Here is a 25452-nt window from a genome sequence, read left to right on the forward strand (position 1 = left end):
CTACCCACATGCCCTGAACGTAACCCAAGTTCTGAGCTCTGGGAGAGCCATTCCATGCTAGCATCAGAATACATCACCAACTTGTGTGGTTAACTTAATCCTGCCCATTGACAGAAAGAAAAAATTTTCTTTCCCTTACATTGAGCCTCCAACTCTGGTAGCATTGACTGCACCACCAGCTCTATCCCAACCCAAATAATTGAAAAGCCAACCCCCAGACCCTAGTCCCCCCCTCTCCCATCATGTCTATTTCTCTAGTGTTATATTTTAATATGGCACTTGCTTACCCAAGGCTCCTTTTTGTATTGTATGTGTACTTTTCAAGCAATATTATATCCACAAAAGAGCATGTGGAAATAATCGCATGTACTTTACACCTATAGCAATTCTTTTTAAAGGAAGTGCCTACATGTTTTTGTGCTTTTGCTTTGAAAATATGTGCAAACCTGCTGGTGAAAAGTGTGTGCAGTTCTTTCCCTAGTGTGGGCTTTTTTAAAATTGACCCATAATACAAATAATTTAATTTCCAGGACTCTACACCAAATATCTCTGTGCATAATTGTTTTTTTTTGCATCTTACATTTGCAAGTACCGAGAAAAGCTATATTATTATTATATCGATAAAGATGTATATTCTTGTATTACATGTTGAACCTTATAGTTGCAACAGGCTATTTATATAAGAAAAGTAGCTTACCTATTGTTTTCTTATTGTTTATTATGTTATCTGCCATGTGCCTTTTCTGTTGAAAGACAAAAAATACATTAAATGACTTTTAGAAGAATAGAAAGTTGAGAACAGATCCAGGGGTGCAATATTAGAATCAGGGGTACACCTAAAGAGGCAGCATTCAAAGATTGCACTGAAGTAGTACAGCAGATTTATGACAAGGTTCTGAGCAATAGGGCTTTGAAGTCAGGGGCCAATGGTGTGCCAGTGGATAGAACTCAGAGCTTGGGCCCCAGAAGGGACAACAAGCCCTAAGACATTTTAGCATGCTTATATTATCACTAGTAAAAAAGGCCCGTTTCTCACACAAATGAAACAGGCGCTAGCAAGGTTATCATGTAATGGCAATTATGTTTTTAAGGGAACCGTTAGGAGAAATGTTCTGTCATGATAAGTAATAATTGGGAAGGGTGTATAATGAGTAATATGCTCCAGGGGTATGAGGTATGGATTGTTTTATCTATGTTTTTTTTTTTGTTTGTTTTAATCCTTCTTTTTTTGTGATTTTTATTTATAGTATTTTTTAAAAGATAAAGAGTATGCAGACTCATGTCCAGTATTTCTCCTCACTTCCCTTCCCTCAATCCATGTCCAGCATTTGTCCTCTCTTCCCTGCCCTCCATCCATGTGCATCTCCTTCCTGACTTCCCTCCCCTCCATCCATCCATGTCCAGCAACTCTCCATTCTCCCCTGGCTTCTCCTCCATCCACCCATATCCAACAAATTTCCTCTCTCCCCTGCCCCCATTCATCCATCCATGTCCAGCAATTCTCCTCTCTCCCCTCCCCTCCCCTCCATCCATCCATGTCCAGCAACTCTCCATTCTCCCCTGCCCTCTTCTCCATCCATCCACGTCCAGCAACTCTCCATTCTCCCCTGTCCTCTCCTCCACCCATCCATATCCAGAAATTTTGCTCTCTCGCCTGCCCCCTCCATCCATCCATGTCCAGCAATTCTCATCTCTCTCCTGCCCTCCCCTCCATCCATCCATGTCCAGCAATTCTCCTCTCTCCCCTGCCCTCCCCTCCTGTCCAGCGATCTCTCCTCTCCCTCTGCCCTCTCCTCCTCTCCTGTCCAGCGATCTCTTCTCCCCCTGCCCTCCTCTCCAATTCCAGCCATCTCTCCCCCTGCCCTCCCAGCCATGTCCAGCGATTCTCCCTGCCCTCCCTCAGATCCCTGTCAGCCCTCCTCTCCGTTCCTCCCCCCCCCCCAGTGTGTTTAACCCTTTTACTTTCAGGCGCAGCGACAGCAGTGAAGAGGACAACACAGCTTCTCCCTTCCCTCACACAGTGTCCCGCCCTCGCGGAAACAGGAAATGCATCATCGCAGAAGGTGGGACACTGTGTGAGGGAAGGGAGAAGCTGGAGGCGAGCTCGCTGTATTGTCCTCTCACTGCCGTCGCTGCGCCTGAAAGTAGAAGGGTTAAACACGCACAAGGGGGGGAGGAACAGAGAGGAGGGCTGTCGATCAGGGAGCTGAGGGTGGGAAGGAGCGGAGGGACTGTCCGAAAGCTGCCTGGCTGCAGCGCTGCTGCGCCAGGCAGCCCTACGTTTGGGGGGGCAGCAGCCAGGGGAAGGTCAAGGTTGGGCTGGGAAGGCTTAGCCTCCCCTAGCCTCTTATAATGGGTGCCTATGACTGTCCTCCCATCCCATCCATGTCCATCAATTCTCCTCTGCCCTGCCCTCCCCTTCCTCCCTCCCTCCCCTCAATGTCCCGCGATTCTCTCCTCCTGATATCATCTCGCCTCCAGTGTTCCCTTCCCCCTCATTGTTCCACCCTCTGACATTATTACATTTTGACGTGAGGGCAGGGCAATGAGTGGGAATGGATGTTACGAACCCAGGCATCCAGACGCAGAATGTTGGAGGTGCAAATTATTATAAAGGGTAAGGACAAAGATGAAGTGCTTCAAAAGGCGTGATCAGAATGATAAAATGGAATGGTTTATTGGTGGAGATATACAATGACATCTCAGCTGACTTTGCAGAAACAGGGTGTACTGAGGCCTTTTACTGAGATATGAACAAGGAGAACATTAAATATAGGTGGCTGACCCCATTTGGCATAGCAATAACAGTGAGAAAGCATACAATGAGAACGAGTACGGCTGTGGAAGTGCAGCAGATTTAGAAGGTGGCAGAAATTGAGGGTATGCCCTCAGCCATAGAGTCTAGGAAACCACCACTGACGCAGCAGTCAAATGGATCTGGGTTAAAATGAAAGCGATACCAAAAGGAAGCCAGTGTCTGCAGAAACGGTCCACTGGTCATTCTGAAAGAATGGAGAAGGAGCTGGCTACCACCTGATCTACAACTCCCTTGGTCCGAGTGAAACGTAGAAGGGACAGAAAGACCTTGATTGTGGACAATGGGTGGTGGGGGAGAGGAGGTGGTATGAGTAATGGAGCAGTAGGCATCCAGAGACTTGTGGGTTGTGACATCTACCAGCAGTTGAAGATAAGAGAGCGCTGAACTGCACTGTCTTATAGGATGCAATGCTCCTTGGTCAGTCAGTATTTCTCATAACAAAGCAGATGAAAACAGAATTATAACATTTCTCCTTCCCCACAGGGAAGAGCGAAGAACTGAAAACATGTAAACCGATTACAACAGTCCATCTGAAATATAAAAATGCAGCTACAAGTTCCAACAGAGAATTAACCAATAGGAACCGCAGGAAAACAGGGTGGGCCTCTGGATTCATCTGCTGTGACTAAAGGAAAGAAAATTATCAGGTAAGAAATAATTTTTAGTTCCTTAGCATCAGCAGCAGATGAATCCAGAAACTTGTAGGATGTAGCAAAGCAGTCCTAAAGTTGGATGGGAAACTGAAACTCCTACTGAAAGCACTGATACTCCAAAAGATGCATCTGACCGAGCAGAGACATTCAAACGTGTCTGGAGAAGATATGCAAGAAAGACCATGTTGCCGCCCTACATATTTCCTCCAGGGAGAATAGACGGGCTTCCGCCCAGAAATTCATGACAGCTGAGGTAGAAGGCGCCCGGAATACAGCTGGAAGTGGTTTACCTGCTAGTAAATACACAGACGCAATAGCCTCCTTGACCCAGCGATATAGTATGGCTTTGTAAGCCACATTACCTTTCTGAGGTCCTGAGCACAGCACGAACAAATGATATGACCAACGGAACTCATTGGTCACTCCCAAATAATGTAGGAGTACATGGCAAACGTCATGGAAGCGAGAAGAAACAAAGGTTGATTAAGATGAAAGGCAGGAACCACCTTATGAAGAAAAGATGGGACTGTGCACCCCGTCACCCCTTCAGAAGAAATCTGGAGGATCTCAACAGGACAAAGCCTAGAATTCCAAAACCCTGCTTGGATTGATACCTTGATCTCTGATTAAAACTAGACTGCCCCGGATGATAGCACCTGGTGTCTTTTAAAACGAAAGTGAGCCTGACCTGACCGGAAAGAACGTTTAGACATGTCCTCAAAAAGATGCTGAGTCTGTGAGTCACCCAGATCTTTAACCAACTTCGCTAAGTCCTCACAGCTTGCCCTTAAAGGAACTTAACTAGCCACTGTTTGAAGCTGTATATGCCGCCCAGTGGTGCAACCACAGCAAACGACAGCCCCGTCTCCACATCTGGCAATTCAGAGGAGGTTGACTGTTGGACTTCCAGAAGGAATCTGAAATCTGTTGCACCTAGGTAAGGCATGCCCTAGCAGCATATGAGCTGCAGATAGCCATCTGCAGAGAAACAGAACTTCTGAATTGTCAGAAGGTGGCTGCGCTGAATCCACCAGTTGAGGCTGAGTTTGGCTTGGAGGGTCCAAGAGAGATGGAGATCAACAGCTGAGAAGGAACCCTTGAAGTGGTCTGATGTAGAATATGGCCCATGGAAGAATGTCCAAGATAGAAACCATTGCGTCCAGAACTTGAACATATTCCCTGACCCCAGGACCTGGTAGGGAAAGTAGAACCTGACTTGGGTGTGAATCTTTTGCTGATGAGCAACAGGAAGAAATGTCTTCCCTAAGCCTATGTCAAAAAACGCTCCCAGATACGCCAATATTTGTGTTGGAAACAACTGACTGAAGAAGAGTAGCTATCTTGGATGAAACGTGCAAACTCTCTTGACAGAAAGAGTTGCAAATCAGCCAATTGTGAGGTATGGATGAACCTGCAATCCATCCTTGCAAAGGAAGGTGCCACTACTACCATGACCTTGAAAAAATGTCCTTGGTGATGTGGAAAGGCTGAATGACATGGTCATAAATTGAAAATGTTCTCCAAGAACTACAAACCACAAATCTTCTGTGGGACAGTAAAATAAAAATATGAAAGCATGTTTCCTTGAGATCCAGGGAGGTTAGAAACTCTCCCTGCTGGACTGAAACTAATACAGACTGCAATGTCCCATTGAGAAATACTGAACCTTTAAAACTTTTGAAGTCCAAACTCAGGTGGAAGGATGCTCCCTTCTTTGGAACTACTTACTGTTCCCCAATTGCAACTGGAGACAGCCTCGACTGTGCCTAAATGAAGAAGTGTTTGCAAGGTGGCTTGACCTGCTTGATATTTGGGCTGCAGTTTGCATGGAGATTCCAAGAAAAAATCTGCAGTGGAATGATCCCACCACAGTGTGGGTGTTTCATAAGGAGGAGTTGCCTTTCTTTATACCTAAGGTCTCCAGGTTCTTAATATTTCTTCTTCTGATCCTGCTACACCTGCATCTGCTCATCTTAAAATGGAAAGCACTAGAATACTACTTCAGTCTGTTTTCCAGTGCACGAGTCCATGCAGGAAGTCATTTCTGCTTAGTGGGTCACCCCAGACATTGCCCTTCGAGTGGCAATGGCTATGTCACGTCTTTACCCTATTTCCACGCCTGAGCTAGAAAAGCTATGTTGCCTAAAGTGGATTTGTTGGTGGCAGCAGTCACCAGAAAAGTCTATGCTGTCTGTAGTGAGTTAAGATTTTACTTATGTTCTAGAATTGGTTAAATGCTGTTCCTAGTGTGGGAGCCAGTGAACAGCATCAGGGCAGTGCACCATGTGTGTTAGGTCCTCTGAAGGAGCCTACTTAGTGTTCTCATATTCTTAGATACCTTTTCATTTAGAGAGCTTTGGGTCCCCTCAGTTTTTTTCACAGAAGGCAGTTACTTAAACACCATGAAAGTTTTCCTCACTTCTTTTGTGGAACTTTCTTTTTGTTACCAGAACTCTGTTTATATTGGCCGTACAGGAATTCCTTTTTTCAGCATTTTTACAAAGGAGTTTAGTTTAGTCAGGCTTAATGCTGTTGGCGCCATGTTTCTGTGAGAAATGTTACTTACTGTTATTTTTTGAGGCCATGTCTGTCTTGGTCTCCTTGGCATTTTCTCCAGGTGTTTACAGCAAATAGTTTTATTCTGGAAGGTGGCTGGCTTTCAACCTGAAGTTTACAGGTTCAAGGCTGGTTTGTGCATCATATTAGAAGCTGTGGAACTCAGCTCTGTTTCAAATGGGGCACATTTTATTTCATTCTCTCATATTGCTTGCTTTGTCAAGCAGTTTATTGCATGACTGGGAACAGCTAACACTATGCTACAGTGCTAAAGGCGTTAGCTGTGTTGGTTTTTCACAGCGGCTCTGCTCTCTTGTATTGCACACTGACACTGGCCCAAACTATTGCATACTAGCTCTAGCCACCACTGTATCAGCAGCGTCTCTAGCTGTTTGTCACTGTCTCTAAATTCTTCTAGTGCACTTTTGCACCTTTTTATTGTATTGGACAGTGAGCGATTATTACAAAGCTACTTCAGTGTAGAAGTATAGCTTAATGGTTAAAGCAACTAGCTGAGAGTAAGCACAGAGATCTAGAGGTTGCTGGTTGAAGTCCTACTGTAGCTTGCACAATGGTACAAACAGCCATATTCTGCTACACCATCTAGCTCTGGCTTTCAACAACGCTAGTTAGTTCCAATGCGCAGTCATGCCAGCCAATTCTTGACCCTCTCAGCAAGAAGATAGCTCTGGCTTAAGCATTGGACAGCTGATGTGGCTTCTAAGTCATATTTAGCAAGCTACCTTTTAGAGGTAAACTTTTATTTGGAGAAGATCTAGAAAAGTTGGGTAAAGATCTAGGGGAGCAAGTCTGAGAGATTGCCAGAGGACAAGTCTAAAGATTCTTTTAAATCCTTTGAGTCTTGTCTTAGGTTTCATGAGGCCAAGTACTAGAGGCCAGGCAAATCTAACTTTCAGGATTCCCACTTCAACAAAGACAAGTCACCTTTCATGCCGACAGAGCACTGCTTCAAGCTTCAGGTCTACCAATGCCTTCTGCATCTCCCAGTGATGGGGTCTCAGTTCACTCCTTAGATTTCATAATAGCAGGACTCCTCTCCTGATTCCACGAGGAGTGGACCAAAATTAGCTCAGATTAATATGTCTTGGAAATACTAAAGCAAGGTTACAAACTGGAGTTCTCCCATTCCACTGCTGGAGTACAAACATCTCCTCTTCAAGGCAGGGTCCATCAGTGAAGACTGAGGCAGGGAACAAGCCAGAAATCTCAAAAGGCTGAGCGAAAAAAAAAGCAACTGTAAGTTACCCTAACAGACTTCTGCAACATATAGGCATTATGGAGCAGCAGAATGAACTGGGGGGGGGGGGGGGGGGGGGGCGGAGAGAGAGAAGGTCAGAAGACCCCAGCTCCGGAGAAAACCCCAGAGTGGCTGACGTGTGTAAGGACCTCTGAAGCAATGCCAGGTAAAGGAGCCGCTAGCAGCGCTGCTTTCAAATTGTGCTGCTGTTAAAAAGGCTGCCGGATCACTTTCAGCCCCATAAGGAGAATGAGCCTGCATCTCTCCCACACAGGAAACTAATGAGGCCTCCCCAAACACAGCCCCCTCTGCCAGAGGAGAACTTGCACAGCCACCTGGACACTGTCCCAATGCTAGTCTCCGCTTCCCACAGAGGGAGCAGCTTTTAACAACTTCGGCAGCCATAGTAAAGAAAACAGAGGTAAAACCGCAACTGACCCAAAGGTGAAAGAAAATGTAAAGGTACACTCACCCTGAAAGAGGCGAGTCAGCCGTCAGGAGTCCTGCCTGTCAAACTCAGTGCTGCTGGAAGCACACTCACATCCTCTCCATCACTAAGCGTACTTTATACTGGCCCAAACCAGTATCTCTCCTACAGCCAAGGCTGTGGGCTTTAAAGAATTATGCCCAATTTTATTTTTTTTTTCAGTGAAGAAGGAGAATGGAGGAAGGGCTGGAGAGGGGATAAGGGTAGGGTAAGGACCTGGTGTGACCAGGTGTACCCCGTAAAGGTGGCACCGCTCAGCCACACACCCCAAAATTCTACTGAACTGAAAGACCCAGAACAGGAGCTGCCACTGACTGACCAAGGAGCATTTCATTCTATAAGACAGTGCAGTTCAGCCTCTCTATCTCCACCTGCTGGTAGATTGTCACAACCCACAAGTCTCTGGATTCATCTGTTGCTGACGCTAAGGAAGTTATGTTTTCTTACTGAATGTGTTATATAAATATCTATATCTATCTATCTATCTATCTATATCTATCTATATATATATATATATATATCTGTTAACAACAATTTAAAGGAGAAAGGAGCTTCACAATTTCATCAGACAATCACAATGTTTATTTTAAAATACTATACACAATAAAAGCAGTGAAGTAACATTTTGACTATGTAATAATCAATCAATGTTTTTTTGACAATTTACAACTCAAATGATTCATTACTTACATAGTCTTCTATAATTTCTTTAATGCCTGCGACTGTAAGAATAAACAGTAGTGGCACAAGGGTCGTATATCTTCCTGTTGGAGACACATCTGGAATTTGCTTCAAATGCAAAAGATAAACACAATTGCATACAGTAAATTAAAGAGTGACACTTTAAAACTTTTCATTCTATTTATTTATTTATTTATTACATTTGTACCCCGCGCTTTCCCGCTCATGGCAGGTTCAATGCGGCTTACATAGTAGTTAGGATTTCAGTGAATTACAGAGAGAAGTACAATCTGTAGCAGTGTTGTATTAACGTAGCAAGATAGAAGTAGTTATCTGTTATTGCAAAAGAAGGGGTAGTGTAGGTGGGAGAGTTAGGGAGGGGGTGGGTGAGTTGTTTTAGTCAGGAGATTTGGTGTAAGAGCATAGGGGGGAGGAGATGTAAGAGGATTGGGGGGAGGGTATGGGAGGGGGTCTAGTTTCTTGTCAATATCACTTGGCTGGTTGTTATGTGGATGGGTACATAGTTTAGGTTGGATCATTTGGGTAAGCTTGTTTGAAAAGGTGGGTTTTCAGCAGTTTCCGAAAGGTAAGGTGATCATTGATTGCTCGAATAGAACAGAATAGCACAAGAAATATATTTATAATGAATCACACTGCAACTTATGAGGCAATTTGAATGAGAAAAAGGACTAGTTAAAGCACAGGGCTGCCATCCAGCAATTTGGATGAGAAAAAGGATCAGTTAAGCACAGAGCTGCCATCCAGCATAACATATCAGGAAATGACTAAACCATTCCATATAGCTGCACCACGCCTACAGAGAAGAAAAGTTAGCCCATTTTCTCAATGCAAAATCTAACCTAGTTAAAAATGAGCTTCCTAATTTTATACAGTTTAACCCAGGAAAACAATTAGTGCAGGCTATATAATGAGCTCTTGCATTTAAAATAAATATATATATATTCGCCACTGTTATAAAGATAGGCATGAGAACTGAATATACATAGACAGTGCTCCCTGCTAGTAGTTATGCATCGATATTCAGCTTGTGGCACTCACAGTTTTGCTGACCGCCATCAGCATCATGACCAGAAATTCAATGCTGAACCATGTCCCATGTTCAGCATTGAATTTCCTGGTTTCCAGAAAAATAAGACCAAGAAAGGACTGATTTTTATGTGGTCCTATTTATGTGTTTACCTTGGCCAGTTAAGTGCTGAATATGGAAAAGTTACCTGACTTTCTTTCCTTTAGTCCTATCAGTCCAGTCCAGACCAATGGTTTATGTCCCTCTACCAGCGGATTGAGACAGAGGAAGAAAATAGTTCCTATGACTCACCCCTTAAGGGTATTATGCAGCATAGAATGTTCAGTATTTCAAATAGCCAAGCAATGATGCTCAAAATCTGCCTGATGGCAAATATAGAAACTTTGAGACCAAGTACCTTATCAGCTAGTGAGGCATATACTCTACTGACATGCAGATATTTCACTGAGTCAGGAGACATGTGACATACAATAAGTTAGGAAAATTGTACAAGTAGAATCCATGATAACTGAAAAATATAGCTTGTAAGCAAAATAAAATTAGTCTACCAGGGAGAGAATCCGGAGTGGTCTGATAGGACTAAAGGAAAGAAAGTTAGCAGGTAAAACATAACTTTTCCTTCCATAGCATCGTATCAGACTAGTCCAGACCAATGAGATGTAGCAAAGCAGTGTCCCCAACACAGGGTAGAACTAAAAGATCTAAACACTCAAAAGAGAGAGAAAGAATTTTGCAAATAAATGCATCATTAATCTCTCCAGTCTAATAAACTGACAGAGAGATAAAGATAAACTGGGATAGCCTTAGAGATTCTTTCCAGAGGCACCTAGCAGAGAGAACCAAGAACAATCAGAAGGGCTCTGGAAAGACAAAAGGTATGGAAGAGAAGAATGTGATTCCCATGATAAGAAGGAATAATAAGAAATAGCATTGATAGACAATGGAAGAGATGAACAGATCAAGAAACAAACCCAACTGATGTTATCCTTGAAACAGTCTTTGAAGGCAATAGCCTAAGACTAAGGTACATCTATGAAGGGAATATTGCAACTACAATAGAAGTCTTAGAGGAGTTGAATATCCAGAGAAGGAAATATAGGAAGAAAGCTATCAGGGGCTGAAAACCCACTGTGCTTCCCTATCTACATCTATGGCAACCAAAGAAAATTAAGAAGAACCCTTCACTGAGAGTAAAAAGGGAAAACAATGAAATAGCTATTGACTGACCTGGTGTCAAAAAATGCACTATTCAGACACAAAAACCCACATGTCATTGTAAGATCAAGAAGCAGGGGCATAGCCAGACAAGAAGTTGGTGGGCCTACACAAGAAGTGGGTGGGCACCAAGTGTTCTTCACTACCACCAAAAAAATATTTCAGCTGGTGAGAAAACGCTTCTTTCCACCTTGGCTTACCATCAAAGGGAAGTCTTCAGCTGATAGAGCCTGGGATCTCCACCAGCTACCACTAAACGTATGCTACTGTTGGGTGGGTCTGAACCCTAAGTGGGTGGGCCCTGGCCCACCCAGGCCCACCTGTGGCTATGCCACTGCCAAGAAGAGGGCAAAAGGGCCCAGATACAAGAGACACTCAAACAGGACAACTCATGATGGGAGACTATTAGTCTGATTTTTTTTTAAAAACACAATTTTAGAGACTTCCTGCAGTTGTATAACAGTGGTAGCTAATGCCAGTTGTATCAAGATAACTGTGCAAAACAGCTAGACTGCAGAATCACACAATGTAGGTGGCTTGTATAGCCTGAGCCATATGAGCGACCGGCAAAACTGCACTAAATAGTTATGTAGAGTAGATGAGGCACCTAGTCAGCCACCAAAACCAGTAAAGACAGTCTACTGAAACTGCCATGCACCATAAGTAAATGCATGGCAGTTTCAGTAGATTGTTATATATGTTATACATGTAGCTGCAGTAGCTAGAGCTATAGACATGGCTGCCAAAACTGAAGACATCCAGGCCATCGCAAGAGCAGGAGTTAGAAGTGGTTGTGCAGGACTATCCATACAGGCATCCAAAGAAGCTGGTGCCATATAATCAGGCGTAGCTGGTGCCATACAGGTGGCTATGGTAGCAGGTGCCAAACAGGTGGCATAGTCTTAGAGGTAGCTGTGGTAACTGGCAACACACAGGTAGCCACTGCCTCTGAAGCCATATGCTTACATGATGCAACTAAAGCCATATCTGCAAAAGCTGCATGCAATATGATATATCATGCACTTGCCATAGCTGACATATGCGTGGATGTTGACTCTGATACCCTACTTATAATTACCACAGCCAATGACATGCAGTCAGCAGTTGACTAGGATGCCACATAAATATCCATCAAATGTACCACAGACAGCTGGAACATCCGATTCCACATTGGAAGGTTTGAAACTGTGCCACAGACAGCTTCCATAACTGGGCCATACAGACAGTTGCTGGAATTGTGCTATACAGCCAGCTGATGCCATATCTGCTGCTGCAGCAGTTGCACATACATGATGACAGAGTAGCCATACTACACAGCTGGCTATAGAAACAGCAGGATATAACTGACTTGGAATGCTAGGACATGTAGGCTAATGATAAGAAGTTAAGATATTTCAGCCACACAGCACAGCTGATCATGCAACCGTACAATAAAATACCAGTACTGTGCAACCTATGTGGTTGCTGCAGGCACAGAAAATATGCAGCTGCTTAAGTTGAGTAGTACTGGCAGCTGTTGCAACTATGGAATGAGCCAGTTATTGCAGGTAAGCAAACAGAGACATTTGCAACTACACAACAGAGGTCTGATGGTAGCAGGAATGACACAGGTAGATGTTGCAGGGCAGCTAGACTGGCAACTACTTTTAAAAAAGCACAACCTAGAGAAGTTCTTTCATTGTGTAATGCAGGTGGCCACCGCCAATGTGCAAACAAGATGGTTGCTGCACATATGCAAAGGCGGTTGTTGCCATCTCAGAGACCTCTGAGATATACCTCAGCTCCACAGGACAGCTGCCTTTTCTTAAATAGGAGCATATACCAAAGAAGGCACCCCAATTCCACTGAACCCCAGGCATTAACTGGGTTAGGAGAACAAGCCCAGGAGGGCACCCCCAACTCAACTGGAACACAGCGGAGAAGCCAAATAGGTACCCCCCAAACTCAACTGAGTCTCAGTATAAAACTAGCTCAGGAACAGAAATCCCCATAAGGGTAGTTAAAGTTTAACTAAAATTAGTTATAAACCAGGTGAGGATCGAGCTGTTAGCCCATCATCCATCCACTTGTGAAAAAGAGGAAATAGTGAAAATTCTATGCTGCATAATACCCTTAAGGGGCGAGTTACAAGAATTATTTTCTTCCTCTGTCTCCATCCGCTGGTAGAGGGACACAACCTATTGGTCTGTACTGGTCTGATAGGATGCAATAGAATGGCACTTAACTGGCCAAGTGCCGACTCCACTCCTGGAAGGCCCCCAAAGTAGGCAGTTTTGCTTTTCAACGATACTAACCGGTTAAGTGCCACTGAAAATGACCGGTTAGCCTTGAAAAGATGAATCAACCAGCCAGGAACCATTTCTTCCCAACTAAATTGCTTTGAACATCAACCCCACGATGTATAGTGGCAATCATTTTTGGCTTAAGTTATGACAACATTTTTCCTATCCTAATTTAAACCACCTAACTGTTCAGGATGTGTCTCCAGGGACTCCTACCCAGGAGGGAAGAGTTAGGTCAGCCGTTGTAGTTGGTGATTTGATCATTAGGCATGTAGACAGCTGGGTGGCTGGTGAACGTGAAGATCACTTGGTTAACTGCCTGACTGGTGCAACGGTGGAAGATCTCCAACATCACCTAGATAGGACTTTGGCCAGTGCTGGGGAGAAGTCAGCTGTCTTGATACATGTGGGTCCCAGGGATATAGGAAAATGTGGGAGGGAGGTTCTGGAAGCCAAATTTAGGCTCTTAGGTAGAAAGCTGAAATCCAGATCCTCTGGGTAACATTTTCAGAAATGCTCCCCGTTACATGCACAGGACCCAAGCGGCGGGCAGAGCTCCGGTCTCAATACATGGTTGAGACGACAGGAGGGATTTAGATTTGTTAGTAACTAGGTAACATTCTGGGAAAGAGACAGACAATTCAAAAAAGGATGGATTACACTTTAACTGGGATGGAATTAGTCTGCTGGCGCTAACATTTAAAAAGAAGACAGATCAGCTTTTAAACTAGAATGGGGTGGGAGAAGCCGACAGTCACACAAGAGCCATGGTTCAGTGTGAGGTATCCTTGAATAGTTAGGTTCCAGCTTAGGAGTCAGCACCCAAGAAAAAGATCTAGGTGTCATGGACAATATGTTGAAATCTTCCACCCAGCATGTGGTGGCAGCCATAAAAGCAAGCAGAATGCTAGGAATTATTAAGAAAGGGATAGAAAATAAGACAAAGAATACTATAATGCCTCTGTATGACTCCTCACCTCACTTTGAGTATTACGTGCAATTCTGGTCTCTGTATCTCAAAAAAGATATAGCGGAATTAGAAAAGGTTCAAAGAAGGGCAACCAAAATTATTAAGGGGATCTCTGATCCAAGATGGCACTGATGTGAACGGATGTGCGGTTAGCTCTCTCCGTCTCCCATTGAAGTTTGTGCACAGAGTTACGCGACCCATAATGGGGAAGCGAAAAGGAAAACCCAGCATGCCTACCTCCACAGGCACGGTGGAACCTACTCCGTTGCGGCAGATGACTCTGGTAGAACTGGGATTGTTAATGCCGGGAGCTGGAGATCTTGCTTCGGGTGGTCCGGATGATTCTATAGACCAAAGCGCAGAGGGAATATCATTGAGTCCTCCCCAGATAGCCCTACCTCCAAGGCCAGGAGGGAGAGACGTTGCAGCGAGAGAGTAGAGCGTAGAATCCAGAAGTCGGTCCCCTGCGGCTGCATGTGGAGACCCCGCCGCTTCATCAACGCCAGAAGGAACACCAGCTCAGAAGAGTATGTCATCTGAAAGGAATCTGAGCGAGCCCTCTGTGACTACTGGAAAATTGATACGACCTTCAGCTATCACAATAGAAGTTCTTTAGGAAGCGATACAACGCCTAAACTCCAACGTATAGCAAATTTCAGGTATTTTACGGGGAGATGTGGCAGAGGTAAAGCAAGATCAGATGGCTATGACTCTTAAAGTAACAGAGCAAACAACTAAGATGGATGCCTTTGATACAGATCTTAAAGCAGTGAAATCCTCAACGGAAATGTTGATGAAAGATTGTAATCTCCAGAAACGTAAAATAGAATTTCTTGAAAACCAGATTAGGATTAACAATTTACGTTTTCTCAATTTCCCCAAATCTCCGCTCATTCCGGCACTGGAAATGCTTAGAAAGTACGTTAAAGAGGTATTGGGTGTCCCCTCCGAGGGATTTCCACGTATCACCAGAGCACAATATATTTCTGGTGATTTTCCTGAAAATCCTCAATCTGGTATGAATCTAATAGACTTTTTGGAAAACTCTATGGAGGTCATAACTGAGAGAACTACGCTGTTGGTTACATTTGCCCTACAACCTGATCATAACAATATATTGAGACTTTACTTTCGCCACATGAACTCCCCCTTTCTTGGCTCAAAAATACAGATTTTTCCAGATTTTTCTAAAGACACTCAGAGAAGAAGGAAAGCGTTTTTGTTATTAAAAGAAAGAGTTCTCCGAATTGGAGGAACCTTTCAGTTGAGGTTTCCTTGCAAATGTTTTGTTTCTTTGAACTCTATATCTTACATATTTTTTGACCCAGGAAAGTTACAAGAATTTATTTCCTCTAAAGAATAATGCTGTAATAGGTATTGTATTAGGCATTTGCCTGGCTGCGATTTCCCACCTCTCTCTGTTCAATTTGCTTTTTTCATTTAGTTTATAGATTTATTTCCTAGATCTTGGATCAACCTATTGTGGACTATATAATGTTAGATAATTTACCAAGTTGAATTGATTTTCCTATTATTTCTTTTTTTTCTGGAATCTTTATTAATGTTGGATTGCATAAATGTAAATTTGAATAAAGTATAATAAAAAATAAATTATTAAGGCGATGGAATTTCTCTCTTATGAGGAAAGGCTTAAGAGGTTAGGGCTTGAAAAACAGATGGCTGAGGGGACTACGATAGAGGTCTACAAAATCCTGAGTGGTATAAAACAGGTAATTGTGAACTGATTGATTATTCTTTCAAAAAGTACTAACACTAGGGGACATTCAATGAAGTTACATCATAATACTTTTAAAATGAATAGGAGAAAATATTTTTCACTAAATGAATATGTCAAGCTTCTCACGGAAGCACAGGGTTTGTGAGCCCTTGGACCACTGCCGTGGAGCGGCAGGCAAAACCACCCCCAAACCAGAGGCAAGGCAGAACAGGACTGGAACCCCAGACTGGAGTTGCAGCAGAGGCAAACAAGCTGGGACAGGCAGAGCAGGAACAGCTAGACTTCACCTGTGCTTGACCGCCGTTTCCCAGGAGTTGAGCCCCTGGGTGCAGGCGGCCAGCAGGACTTACAGGACAGGGCAGGAACTGGATACCAACAGGAAACACACAACAGAGTCAGGACTAAAAGCTGCCAGGCAGCCACTAAGACAGAAACACAGACAGGTGACAGTCAGGACTGAAAGCTGCCAAGCAGCCACTAAAAAGGAACACAGACACAAGACAAGGAAATGCAGACCAGAAACAAGACTAGGAACTAAGCAATAAAACCAAAGTTAACTACACACAAACTAGAACCAGGCAAGAAACTCAGACTAGAACTGGACTAGGCAGAAGTGCACAGAGCACACCCACAAACCAGGGAACTTAGACGATGCAAAGGCAAACAAAGAAGTTTCCAGGTGGCTAATAAAGCCCATCAGCAGCTGAAGGAATCATAAGGCAGCTACGGGTGCTGTTCAGGCACAAACAAGAAAAGCAAGTCTGGCAGCCTGGAAGATCCGGACCGGACTAGGCTGAAGTCTGGAATGTGTGACAGTTCATAGCAGCCACCGGTTCAGGCCACCAGAGGGCGAGGTGAGCACAGGCAAGGAAACAGTCACCACCGTGACAGAATAGTTAAGCACTGGAACTCATTACAAGGGGATGTGGTAACAGCAGTTAACATAACATACACTATCCAAACCTTGGTTAAACCCCGCAGTGTTTTTCCCACATTTTCTGGCACAAATTGCAGAGTTTAATTATACGTTGAGTGAAAAAATATTTCTTCGATTTTGTTTTAAATTTAACTACTTTGTAGATTCAATGCATGCCCCATAGTCCTACTATTTATGGAAAAAGTAAACAAGCGATTCACGACTACATGTTCCATTCCACTCATTTTATAGACCTCTATCATATCTCCCCTCAACCGTCTCTTCTCCAAGCTGAAGAGCCCTAGCCACTTTAGTGTTTCCTCATAGGGAAGTTGTCCCATCCCCATTATCATTTTTGTCGCCCTTCTCTGTACCTAGGTGTGTATAGCAGCAGCCAAAAAAACAAACAGGATGCTAGGAATTATTAGGAAAGGGATGCAAAATAAGACCAAGAATATTATAATGCCTCTGTATCGCTCCATGGTGCCACCTCATCTTGAGTATTGCATTTAATTCTGGTTGCCGTATCTCAAAAAAGATAAAGCGGAATTAGAAAAGGCTCAAAGAAGAGCGACCAAAACGATAAAGGGGATGAAATTCAGGAAAGGCTAAGATGTTAGAGCTCTTCAGCTTGGAAAAGAGACAGCTGAGGGGGGATATGATTGAAGTCTATAAAATCCTGAGTGGTGTAGAACGGGTACAAGTGAATCAATATTCACTCTTTCAAAAAGTATAAAACGCTTAATAGATTCGCCAAATCCCAATGCAAACTAGACATCTGCCCAAGCAACCTCATGAAATCAGCTCCTCAACAATTCATACTAGACTTAACGAACCACCTGAATTTCATGCTACAAAACGGACTTTTCCCAAAGGAAAAAGGAAAAATCTTACTCACCCCAATACCCAAAGATACAAAGAAAAACGCTAGTGAAATAACTAACTACAGACCAGTTGCATCCATACCACTAATAACCAAAATAACAGAAGGAGTGGTAACCAAACAACTCACAAGTTATCTCGACAAGTTCTCAATACTGCATGACGCCCAATCAGGATTCCGTTCAAATCACAGCACAGAGACAGTACTAACTACCCTACTGACCAAATTTAAGCAACGGATCGCAACAGGCTCTAATATACTCCTCCTACAATTTGACATGTCAAGTGCCTTTGACATGGTTGACCACGGAATTCTATTACACATTCTTGAATATTTCGGCATCAGAGGCAATGTCCTAAATTGGTTCAAGGGGTTCTTAACCTCACGTTCATACCAAGTCACATCAAATTCAACCACATCTGCTGCATGGACACCTGAGTGCGGAGTACCGCAAGGATCTCCCCTTTCACCAACAATTTTCAACCTACTGATGACCCCACTAGCAAAACTTCTATCAAACCATAACCTTAACCCTTACATATATGCCGATGATGTAACGATATATATTCCTTTTAAACATAACATCAACGAAATCTCCAACAAAATCAACCAAAGTCTACACATCATGAACACTTGGGCAGATGCATTCCGACTGAAATTGAACGCAGAAAAAACTCAATGCCTCATACTAACCTCCCAATACAACACAACAAAATTTACCACCATCAACACACCTAAACTAAACTTGCCAATTTCTGAAAATTTAAAAATCCTTGGAGTCACAATCGACCGCCACCTTACACTTGAGACTCACGCGAACAACACAACAAAAAAGATGTTCTTCTGCATGTGGAAGCTGAAAAGAATAAAACCATTCTTTCCAAGATCTGTCTTCCGCAACCTAGTACAATCACTCGTACTAAGCCATCTGGATTACTGCAACTCATTATACGCAGGCTGCAAAGAACAAATAAAGAGAAAACTTCAGACAGCCCAGAATACAGCAGCCAGACTCATCTTCGGAAAACCAAAATACGAAAGCGCAGCACCATTACGTGAGAAACTACACTGGCTCCCACTCAGGGAACGTGTCACCTTTAAAGTATGCACGTTAGTGCACAAAATCATTCACGGTGAAGCCCCTGCATATATGTCTGACTTGGTAGACTTGCCACCCAGAAATGCCAAAAAATCATCCAGAACCTTCCTCAACCTCCACTTCCCAAAATGCAAAGGCATAAAGTATAAAGCACTACATGCATCAACCTTCACCTACAAGAGCACGCAACTTTGGAACGCACTGCCACGCGGCCTGAGAGCGGTCTATGAGTTGACAGACTTCCACAAACGATTAAAGACCTATCTCTTTGAAAAAACATACCGCAAGGATTAAAACATATAAATCCCATATACATCATAATAATGCCTCAAGACATTACCTCACGTACTCCACTTCCCCGTACTCTCTCCCACTCAACAATCTACAAACAGATAAAAACTCTCTACCCATCACTCTCTTGCTACTATTCGACCACCGTAGTAATTCCCCAACGACATATCCTATAGTTTCTACGCCCCAAAAGTGACCGATATAACTCTGTCTTCCTTATTCACAATGTAACCATAATCGTAATGTAACAAACTGTATTTCCATTATTTACAATGTATTGTAAGCCACACTGAGCCCGCAAATAGGTGGGAAAATGTGGGATACAAATGCAACTAAATAAATAAATAAATAAAATAAAGACCAAGGAACATTCAATGAAACTGCATAAAAATACTTTTAAAACAAATAGGAGGAAATATTTTTTCACTCAAACAATAGTTAAGTTCTGGAACTTGCTGCCAGAGGATGTGGTAACAGCGCTTAGAATATATGGGTTTTAAAAAGTTTTGGCCAAGTTCCTGGAGGAAAAGTCCATAGTCTGTTATTGAGATGGACATGGGGGAAGCAACTGCTTGTCCTGGCATTGGTAGCATGGAATGTTGCTACTAATTGGGTTTCTGCCACTTACTTGTGACCTGGATTGTCCACTGTTGGAAGTAGGATACTGGACTAGATGGATCATTGGTCTGACCCAGTATGGCTATTCTTGTCTGCTAAGGGAGAACTTGGTGCTAGATGCACTAATCAATCATTAGAGCCCTTCCCTTACCGATTCCCTTAGCAAATCGGTAAGGAACAGGCATGCATCAAGGAATAGGAATGCAAATGAGCTGCTCGTTGTAGCTCACTTGCATTCTCTATTCCATCGTTAAACAGTCAGCCAATCGACATCCTTCACTATAAAAAAAACTCCCTCTAAAAAGATGTTCTTTTTACAGGCTACAAGCTAATGTACAGTTCAGAGGCAAGAGAATAAAAACTAGCCTGACGATACGGAGGAGCCTTCCAGCCCAGAAAATCGGGACGTGAGAGGACACAAATCAAAACTTTTTGCCCGTCCCTCCTCTAGGTCTCTCTCAGCCAATCACAGCGCGTTTGGCTGATACTGGTAACAGCTAAACGCGCTGGGATTGGCTGAGAGAGACCTGGAGCTGATCAGTTTTGCTATTACTTACTTGTTCTGGAGTGCTGTATTTTGTTATGCTGTTTTGATAAGTGTTCAATGAAGACTTCATACAGCTTAAAAAAGTGGAAAAAAAATCCAAGTGCTCTTCCTTTTTAACAAAACTATTAGTGGGGTTTGAACCCGCCACCTCTGCATTACATGACTGGTGCTCTAACCGCTTGGCTACAACTCTATTTGCTTGGATGTCCCTCCCTTACTTCCAGGTCTCTCAGTCGAAAAGGACGTTTTTATTATTGGGGGGGGGGGCGGGGAGGCCGCCCAAAATGTACCTTTTTTTTTTTTAAGTGAAGCTTTATTTTTAAAAAATCAAACAGGCTCCGATGCTGCTGGCTCTTTTTTGGACATCATTCAACCCCAGAATAATAAAAACGTCTTTTTGGCCGTGCTTCACTTAGCTGAGAGACCTGGAAGTAAGGGAGGGACATCCAAGCAAGTAAAGTTGTAGCCGAGTGTCTTGTAATCCAGAGGTGGCGGGTTCAAATCCCACTAATAATTTTGTTAAAAAAAAAAAAAGGACGAGCACTTGGATTTTTTTCCACTTTTTTAAGTTGTATGAAGTCTTTATTGAACATTTATCAAAACAGCATCGGAGCCTGTTTGATTTTTTTTTTTTTTTTTATATATATAGTGAAGAACGTCCATAAAGGACGCTCCTGACGAGCACTTGGCCGTTTTTGCCCCCCCCCCCCGATTTTTTTTTTACATTTTAATAAATTTTCCAATCCCGCGCAGCCCCAACAAGAGGTACAGACCTCTCGTTAGATTTTCCAACGTTTTCCAGCATTAAGGCAATCGGAAAAGGTTAGTGCATCTCATTACAATAGGGTTTCTACACGATTTGCTCATCTGCACTCCGTTTTCGTTAGCTGCTACCGTCGTCTGAAAAAAGTGTTTAGTGCATGCCAGGGTTTACTACTTACTCGTTAAGGGCTTGTTTAGTGCATCTGGCCCTTGGATAGCTGGCACCGCCTCCATTTATCTTGTTTGGGTAAAGTCCATGCAGTCAAGATGGTGTTGTTGCCTAAATTATTATATTTGTTTGCTGCTTTGCCTATCCCACTTCCCGATCAGTTCTTTCCCAGGATCCATAAATGGGTTTTTCAATATATTTGTAAACAAAAGACTTCTCAGGTGCAGTGCCGCATTCTGTTCCAGCCTCAAGAAAGAGTTGATATGGTGGTCCCCAACTTTTATTTTTACTATCAAGCTGCCAAGCTTAAATATTTGGTTAATTAACAACGTGATGTAGGCAAAAGTTGTGTATGTCTGAAATAGTTTTTATTTGGGACACCCCCTTGAGGGTTTTGCTATGGCTCCCCATTCAGACCTTGAGCTCCTTGTTGCGCACTGTCAATTCCATCCTGCAACATACTCTCAACTTTGGCATAGGGCCCAACTTAAGTTACTGCCCGGTAGGTGATATTTTTTTGGTGACACCCATTTGCTACACAGAAGGCTTTTCGCCAGGGCATCTAGATCGTATCTATACCCTGTGGGAGGATTGGGGCCTTAGTACCCTGGGTCAATTGATGGAGGGGGTGAGGGGAACTGGTAGAGTTTCCGGATCTGGTGGAAGAGTTTGGTTTGGGGCACAGAAATGTTGTCCCTTATTGGCAGGTGAACTCATGGGGATTTACTCTTAGCTTCTACCCCTCTTGAGCATGCTATGAATGGGAATAGTAGGTGGGGAAGAATGCTATGAATGGGAGTAGTAGGCGTGGAAGTATCTCTAGATTTTATATAGCTTTATTGGACTAGACTCCTCCACCGCCGAAATACACCCAACAGTGGGAGGGTATCTTGGGAGTGCAGTAATTGGCTAAGGAATGGGAAAGGATTTATCAAAATCTTCTTCAACTTTCAATTGCCAACATTTTTGTGGAGAATGGATATAAGATGCTGTATCAATAGTACTTTATGCCAGTGCGACTGAAATCCATATATGGGAAGGGTTCAGACTTGTGCTGGCATAGCTGTGGAGACCAGGGGACCTTTTTGCATATCTGGTGGTCCTGCTGTAAGGCCCAGGTTTTTTGGGAGCAGATCTCTAGTTGGTTTTCTGAGCTCTTGGGTGTCAGACTCTGCAAGCCAATAGCCAGCTGACTTCTTAATACTGGCCCCCGGAGTTGCGAGTGTATCAATGCGGACTGGTACATCAACTTTATACTGCTGGTCGTCTGGTGTTAGCTTCAGCTTGGTAGTGGCAAGATCTCCCTGGTCTTCTTCAGGTACAGCTCAAGGTGAACTATGTTTACTTGATGTCTAAATTCATAGCCCTCACTGCAATTAGTTATCTCGGTTCCATAAAATCTGGGAGGCATATATAGGCTGGCATAAGCATACAGCTGGGAATTCCTGAGTGACTTTGTTGCTGAATGGTTCTTCTGTCACAATTTGGCTTTGGATGGCCTCAGTTTCCATCATCCATTAATATTTGGTTCAGTGTGGGTTGGGGGGGCACTTGGGTGGGGGAGTCTGTTAAGGGATGGTTTGGGAGGGGTTGGATGGAAAGCTTTGAGTAGTTCTCTTAATTGCTTTGTTTGCTGCATACTGAAGAGTCACAGTGCACTATTTGATGCTATTGTGAGGAGGGGTTTTGGGAAAGGTTTATCTTGTACTTTTGTTTCTTTTTTTTTTTTTAAATAAAATAAATTTTAAAAATACGGCCATGAAACTCCTCTACAACCATCAAAAATGTGATCATGTCTCACCACTTCTCTGTACTGAACACTGGCTTTCAGCGGTCTATAAAATTCCATTTAAGTTCTTAGCACGTGGAGGAGCATAATCGAACGCGAACGCCTATCTCCATGGGCGTCTATGTCCGAAAATGGGTATGTGAAGAGGCGGGACAGACCGTATTTTCGAAAAAATGGACGTTTTTCAGCTGGGCGTTTGTTTTTTTTTAGCGATAATGGAAACTAAAAACGTCCTAATCCAAGCCATTTGGTCATGGGAGGGGCCACGATTCGTAGTACACTCGCCCCCCTGACATGCCAGGACACCAACTGGGCACCCTAGAGGTCAGTGCGAAGGACTTCAGACAACAATCCCACATGCATAGCTCCCTTACCACGGGTGCTGAGCCCCCAACCCCCTCCCCCAAAACCCACTACCCACAAATGTACAACACTACCATAGCTCTTAGGGGTGAAGGGGGCACCTACATGTGGGTACAGTGGGTTTTGCAGACCTCCCATTTACCAGCACAAGTGTTACAGGTAGGGGGGGGATGGGCCTGGGTCCGCCTGCCTGAAGTGCACTGCGGTACCCACTAAAAGTGCTCCAGGGACCTGCATACACGCAGGCCTCAAGGACTTGTTGCTGCTATATAACATTGGCACACCAGTTGACACCTGAAAACTAATCTCTCCAAAAATGTCCTTTATTGGAATAAGCACGCTTACTCACAGTTAACTGCAGATCAGAGGTTGTGCCCCACTGGCAACAAGTCTCCCTGGTACTGAGATGAGCAGTAGGTCAGAGCTGGCACAAGCTAGTGGAATCACGGAGCCCAATACCCTACACCCACCACAATGCATTGCTGATGTGACTCTGCAGTGCCCTTAACAGAAAAGGTGTCACACTTACCCGAGAGCCACTGCTGTCATGGAGGTGGGTACGGCATTTGAGGCTGGCATAGAGGCTGGAAAAAAAGTTTGTAAAGTGGGGTTTTTTTGGTGGGAGGGGGTTAGTGACCACTGGGGGTGTCCGGGGAGGTCATCCCCGATTCCCTCCAGTGGTCATCTGGTCAGTTGGGGCACTTTTTTGGGACCTGTTGAAAAAAAAAGGGTCCAAAAAAAGTGACCCAAAATCGCGGTAAAAACGCCTTTTTTTTCGATTATCAGCTAAAGACACCCATCTCTCCTCGGCCGATAACCACGCCCCAGTTCTGCCTCCAACACGCCTCCAACACGCCTCCAACACGCCCCCGTCAACTTTACCCGTTTCCGCGACGGATTGCAGTTGGAAACGCCCAAAATCAGCTTTCGATTATACCAATTTGGGAGCCCACGGGAGAAAGACGCCCATCTCCCGATATGGGTCGCAATATAGGCGTTTTTCTCTTTCGATTATAAGCTGGTTAGTCACCAGATTCAAAATTCAGGTCAACCTTTCTTTGTTGCTACCTTTCTTATCCCTTACTCTCTGCAATGAACTGCAATCTTCTCACCCAAATCTGCTTGTCATCCCCACTTTTGTCAATTCTTTCTGGATGTGACCCAGGACTCCAGTTTCAGCGTCTTAGCACCAACTCTTTAGAACAGTCTCCCCCTTTACTTTACATCAGAGTTGTCTTTTTACAAACTTGAAGTCTATCCCAGCATAATGAGCCTCTGCTGGAATCTAGATTCCAAGTTCCTTATATGTAATGTCCCTTACCTCCGGTTCCTCTTGTAAGAATTGTAAGCTTTCCTTTTGTCCTTCCTGTTTTGTTAGGTCCTATACCTCTACTTTGTTTTCTATCCTGTTTTTATTTCAGATAATTTTACCTGTATATCCCTCATTATTTTGTACAGATGTAAACCACTTAGATATCATTTTTATAGACAGTATATCAAACAAAGTTTGACCCTGACCCAACACTCATATTATCATCATTTTAAAACAACAGCATGACAAAGTATAAGCACATTCTGAGATACTCAACAGGAGGATCCCAGCTACAAAAGTAAGGATCTCCAAAATTAAATAATACTTTTGTGAAAGAACATATATATATATATATGAATGAACTTTAATGAAATCTTTACCTGCAATAAGGCAATAAAGAGGAAGAAAGCATTGGCAGCCCTTCGTATCTGCTCATATAGAAATCGAGGTAGGAATGTTAACACACTGTACTTGGCTGTGCTATGGGTTAAGAAAAGTGGTTTTGGTTAATGGCTGCAATCAGTGAAACAAGTTTCTAATATGTAATACAGTGACAAAGCAAGTAGAAACAATACATTCAAGTGAATTAGTAACAATGAACCCTGTTTGCGCAGATTTCATGCATAGAACTGCCACTTGTTACTTATTATTATATCATGACTTGTATAATGTATACCAGAAGTAAGAAATATTGTGAGGGCAATTTTCAAAAGTCATTCCTGTGTGTAAAATAGCACTTTGCCCAGGGAAATGTGAAAATTTAGAACTGCCCACTCTGTGTGCACAAAAAAGCATGTGTGTTGTTCCACAAAGTTAGCAGAGGAATTTCCAAGAATTGATTAGGGCATGGATTGCAGTACCATTTCTATGGTCAAAAGTATGCAAATTGTTTTGGTCAGAAAGAGTACCCAGAGATAAGCGAGGTACAACTGTCTGTAAGTACATTTTTCATATGCAATTTTCAAAATGAAATAATTACTTACTTTCACTTTGGAAA

General features: G+C 43.3%; 1 protein-coding gene across 1 annotated transcript in view; it reads right to left on the reverse strand.

The window, feature by feature from the left end:
* The window catches only part of ATP8A2 (ATPase phospholipid transporting 8A2), a 1572980-nt gene extending 1547808 nt beyond the window's left edge, over positions 1-25172 (reverse strand). The window contains exons 1-4 of the mRNA XM_030202396.1: positions 25132-25172; positions 24836-24935; positions 8463-8561; positions 698-743 (exon numbers count right to left, since the gene is read on the reverse strand). Coding sequence (XP_030058256.1) covers positions 698-743; positions 8463-8561; positions 24836-24935; positions 25132-25172 — 286 coding nt within the window. The remainder of the gene's footprint in view (positions 1-697; positions 744-8462; positions 8562-24835; positions 24936-25131) is intronic.
* Positions 25173-25452: the final 280 nt, after the last annotated feature.

Source organism: Microcaecilia unicolor, chromosome 4 (genome assembly GCF_901765095.1).
Source record: "Microcaecilia unicolor chromosome 4, aMicUni1.1, whole genome shotgun sequence".
Classification (NCBI taxonomy): Eukaryota; Metazoa; Chordata; class Amphibia; order Gymnophiona; family Siphonopidae; genus Microcaecilia; species Microcaecilia unicolor.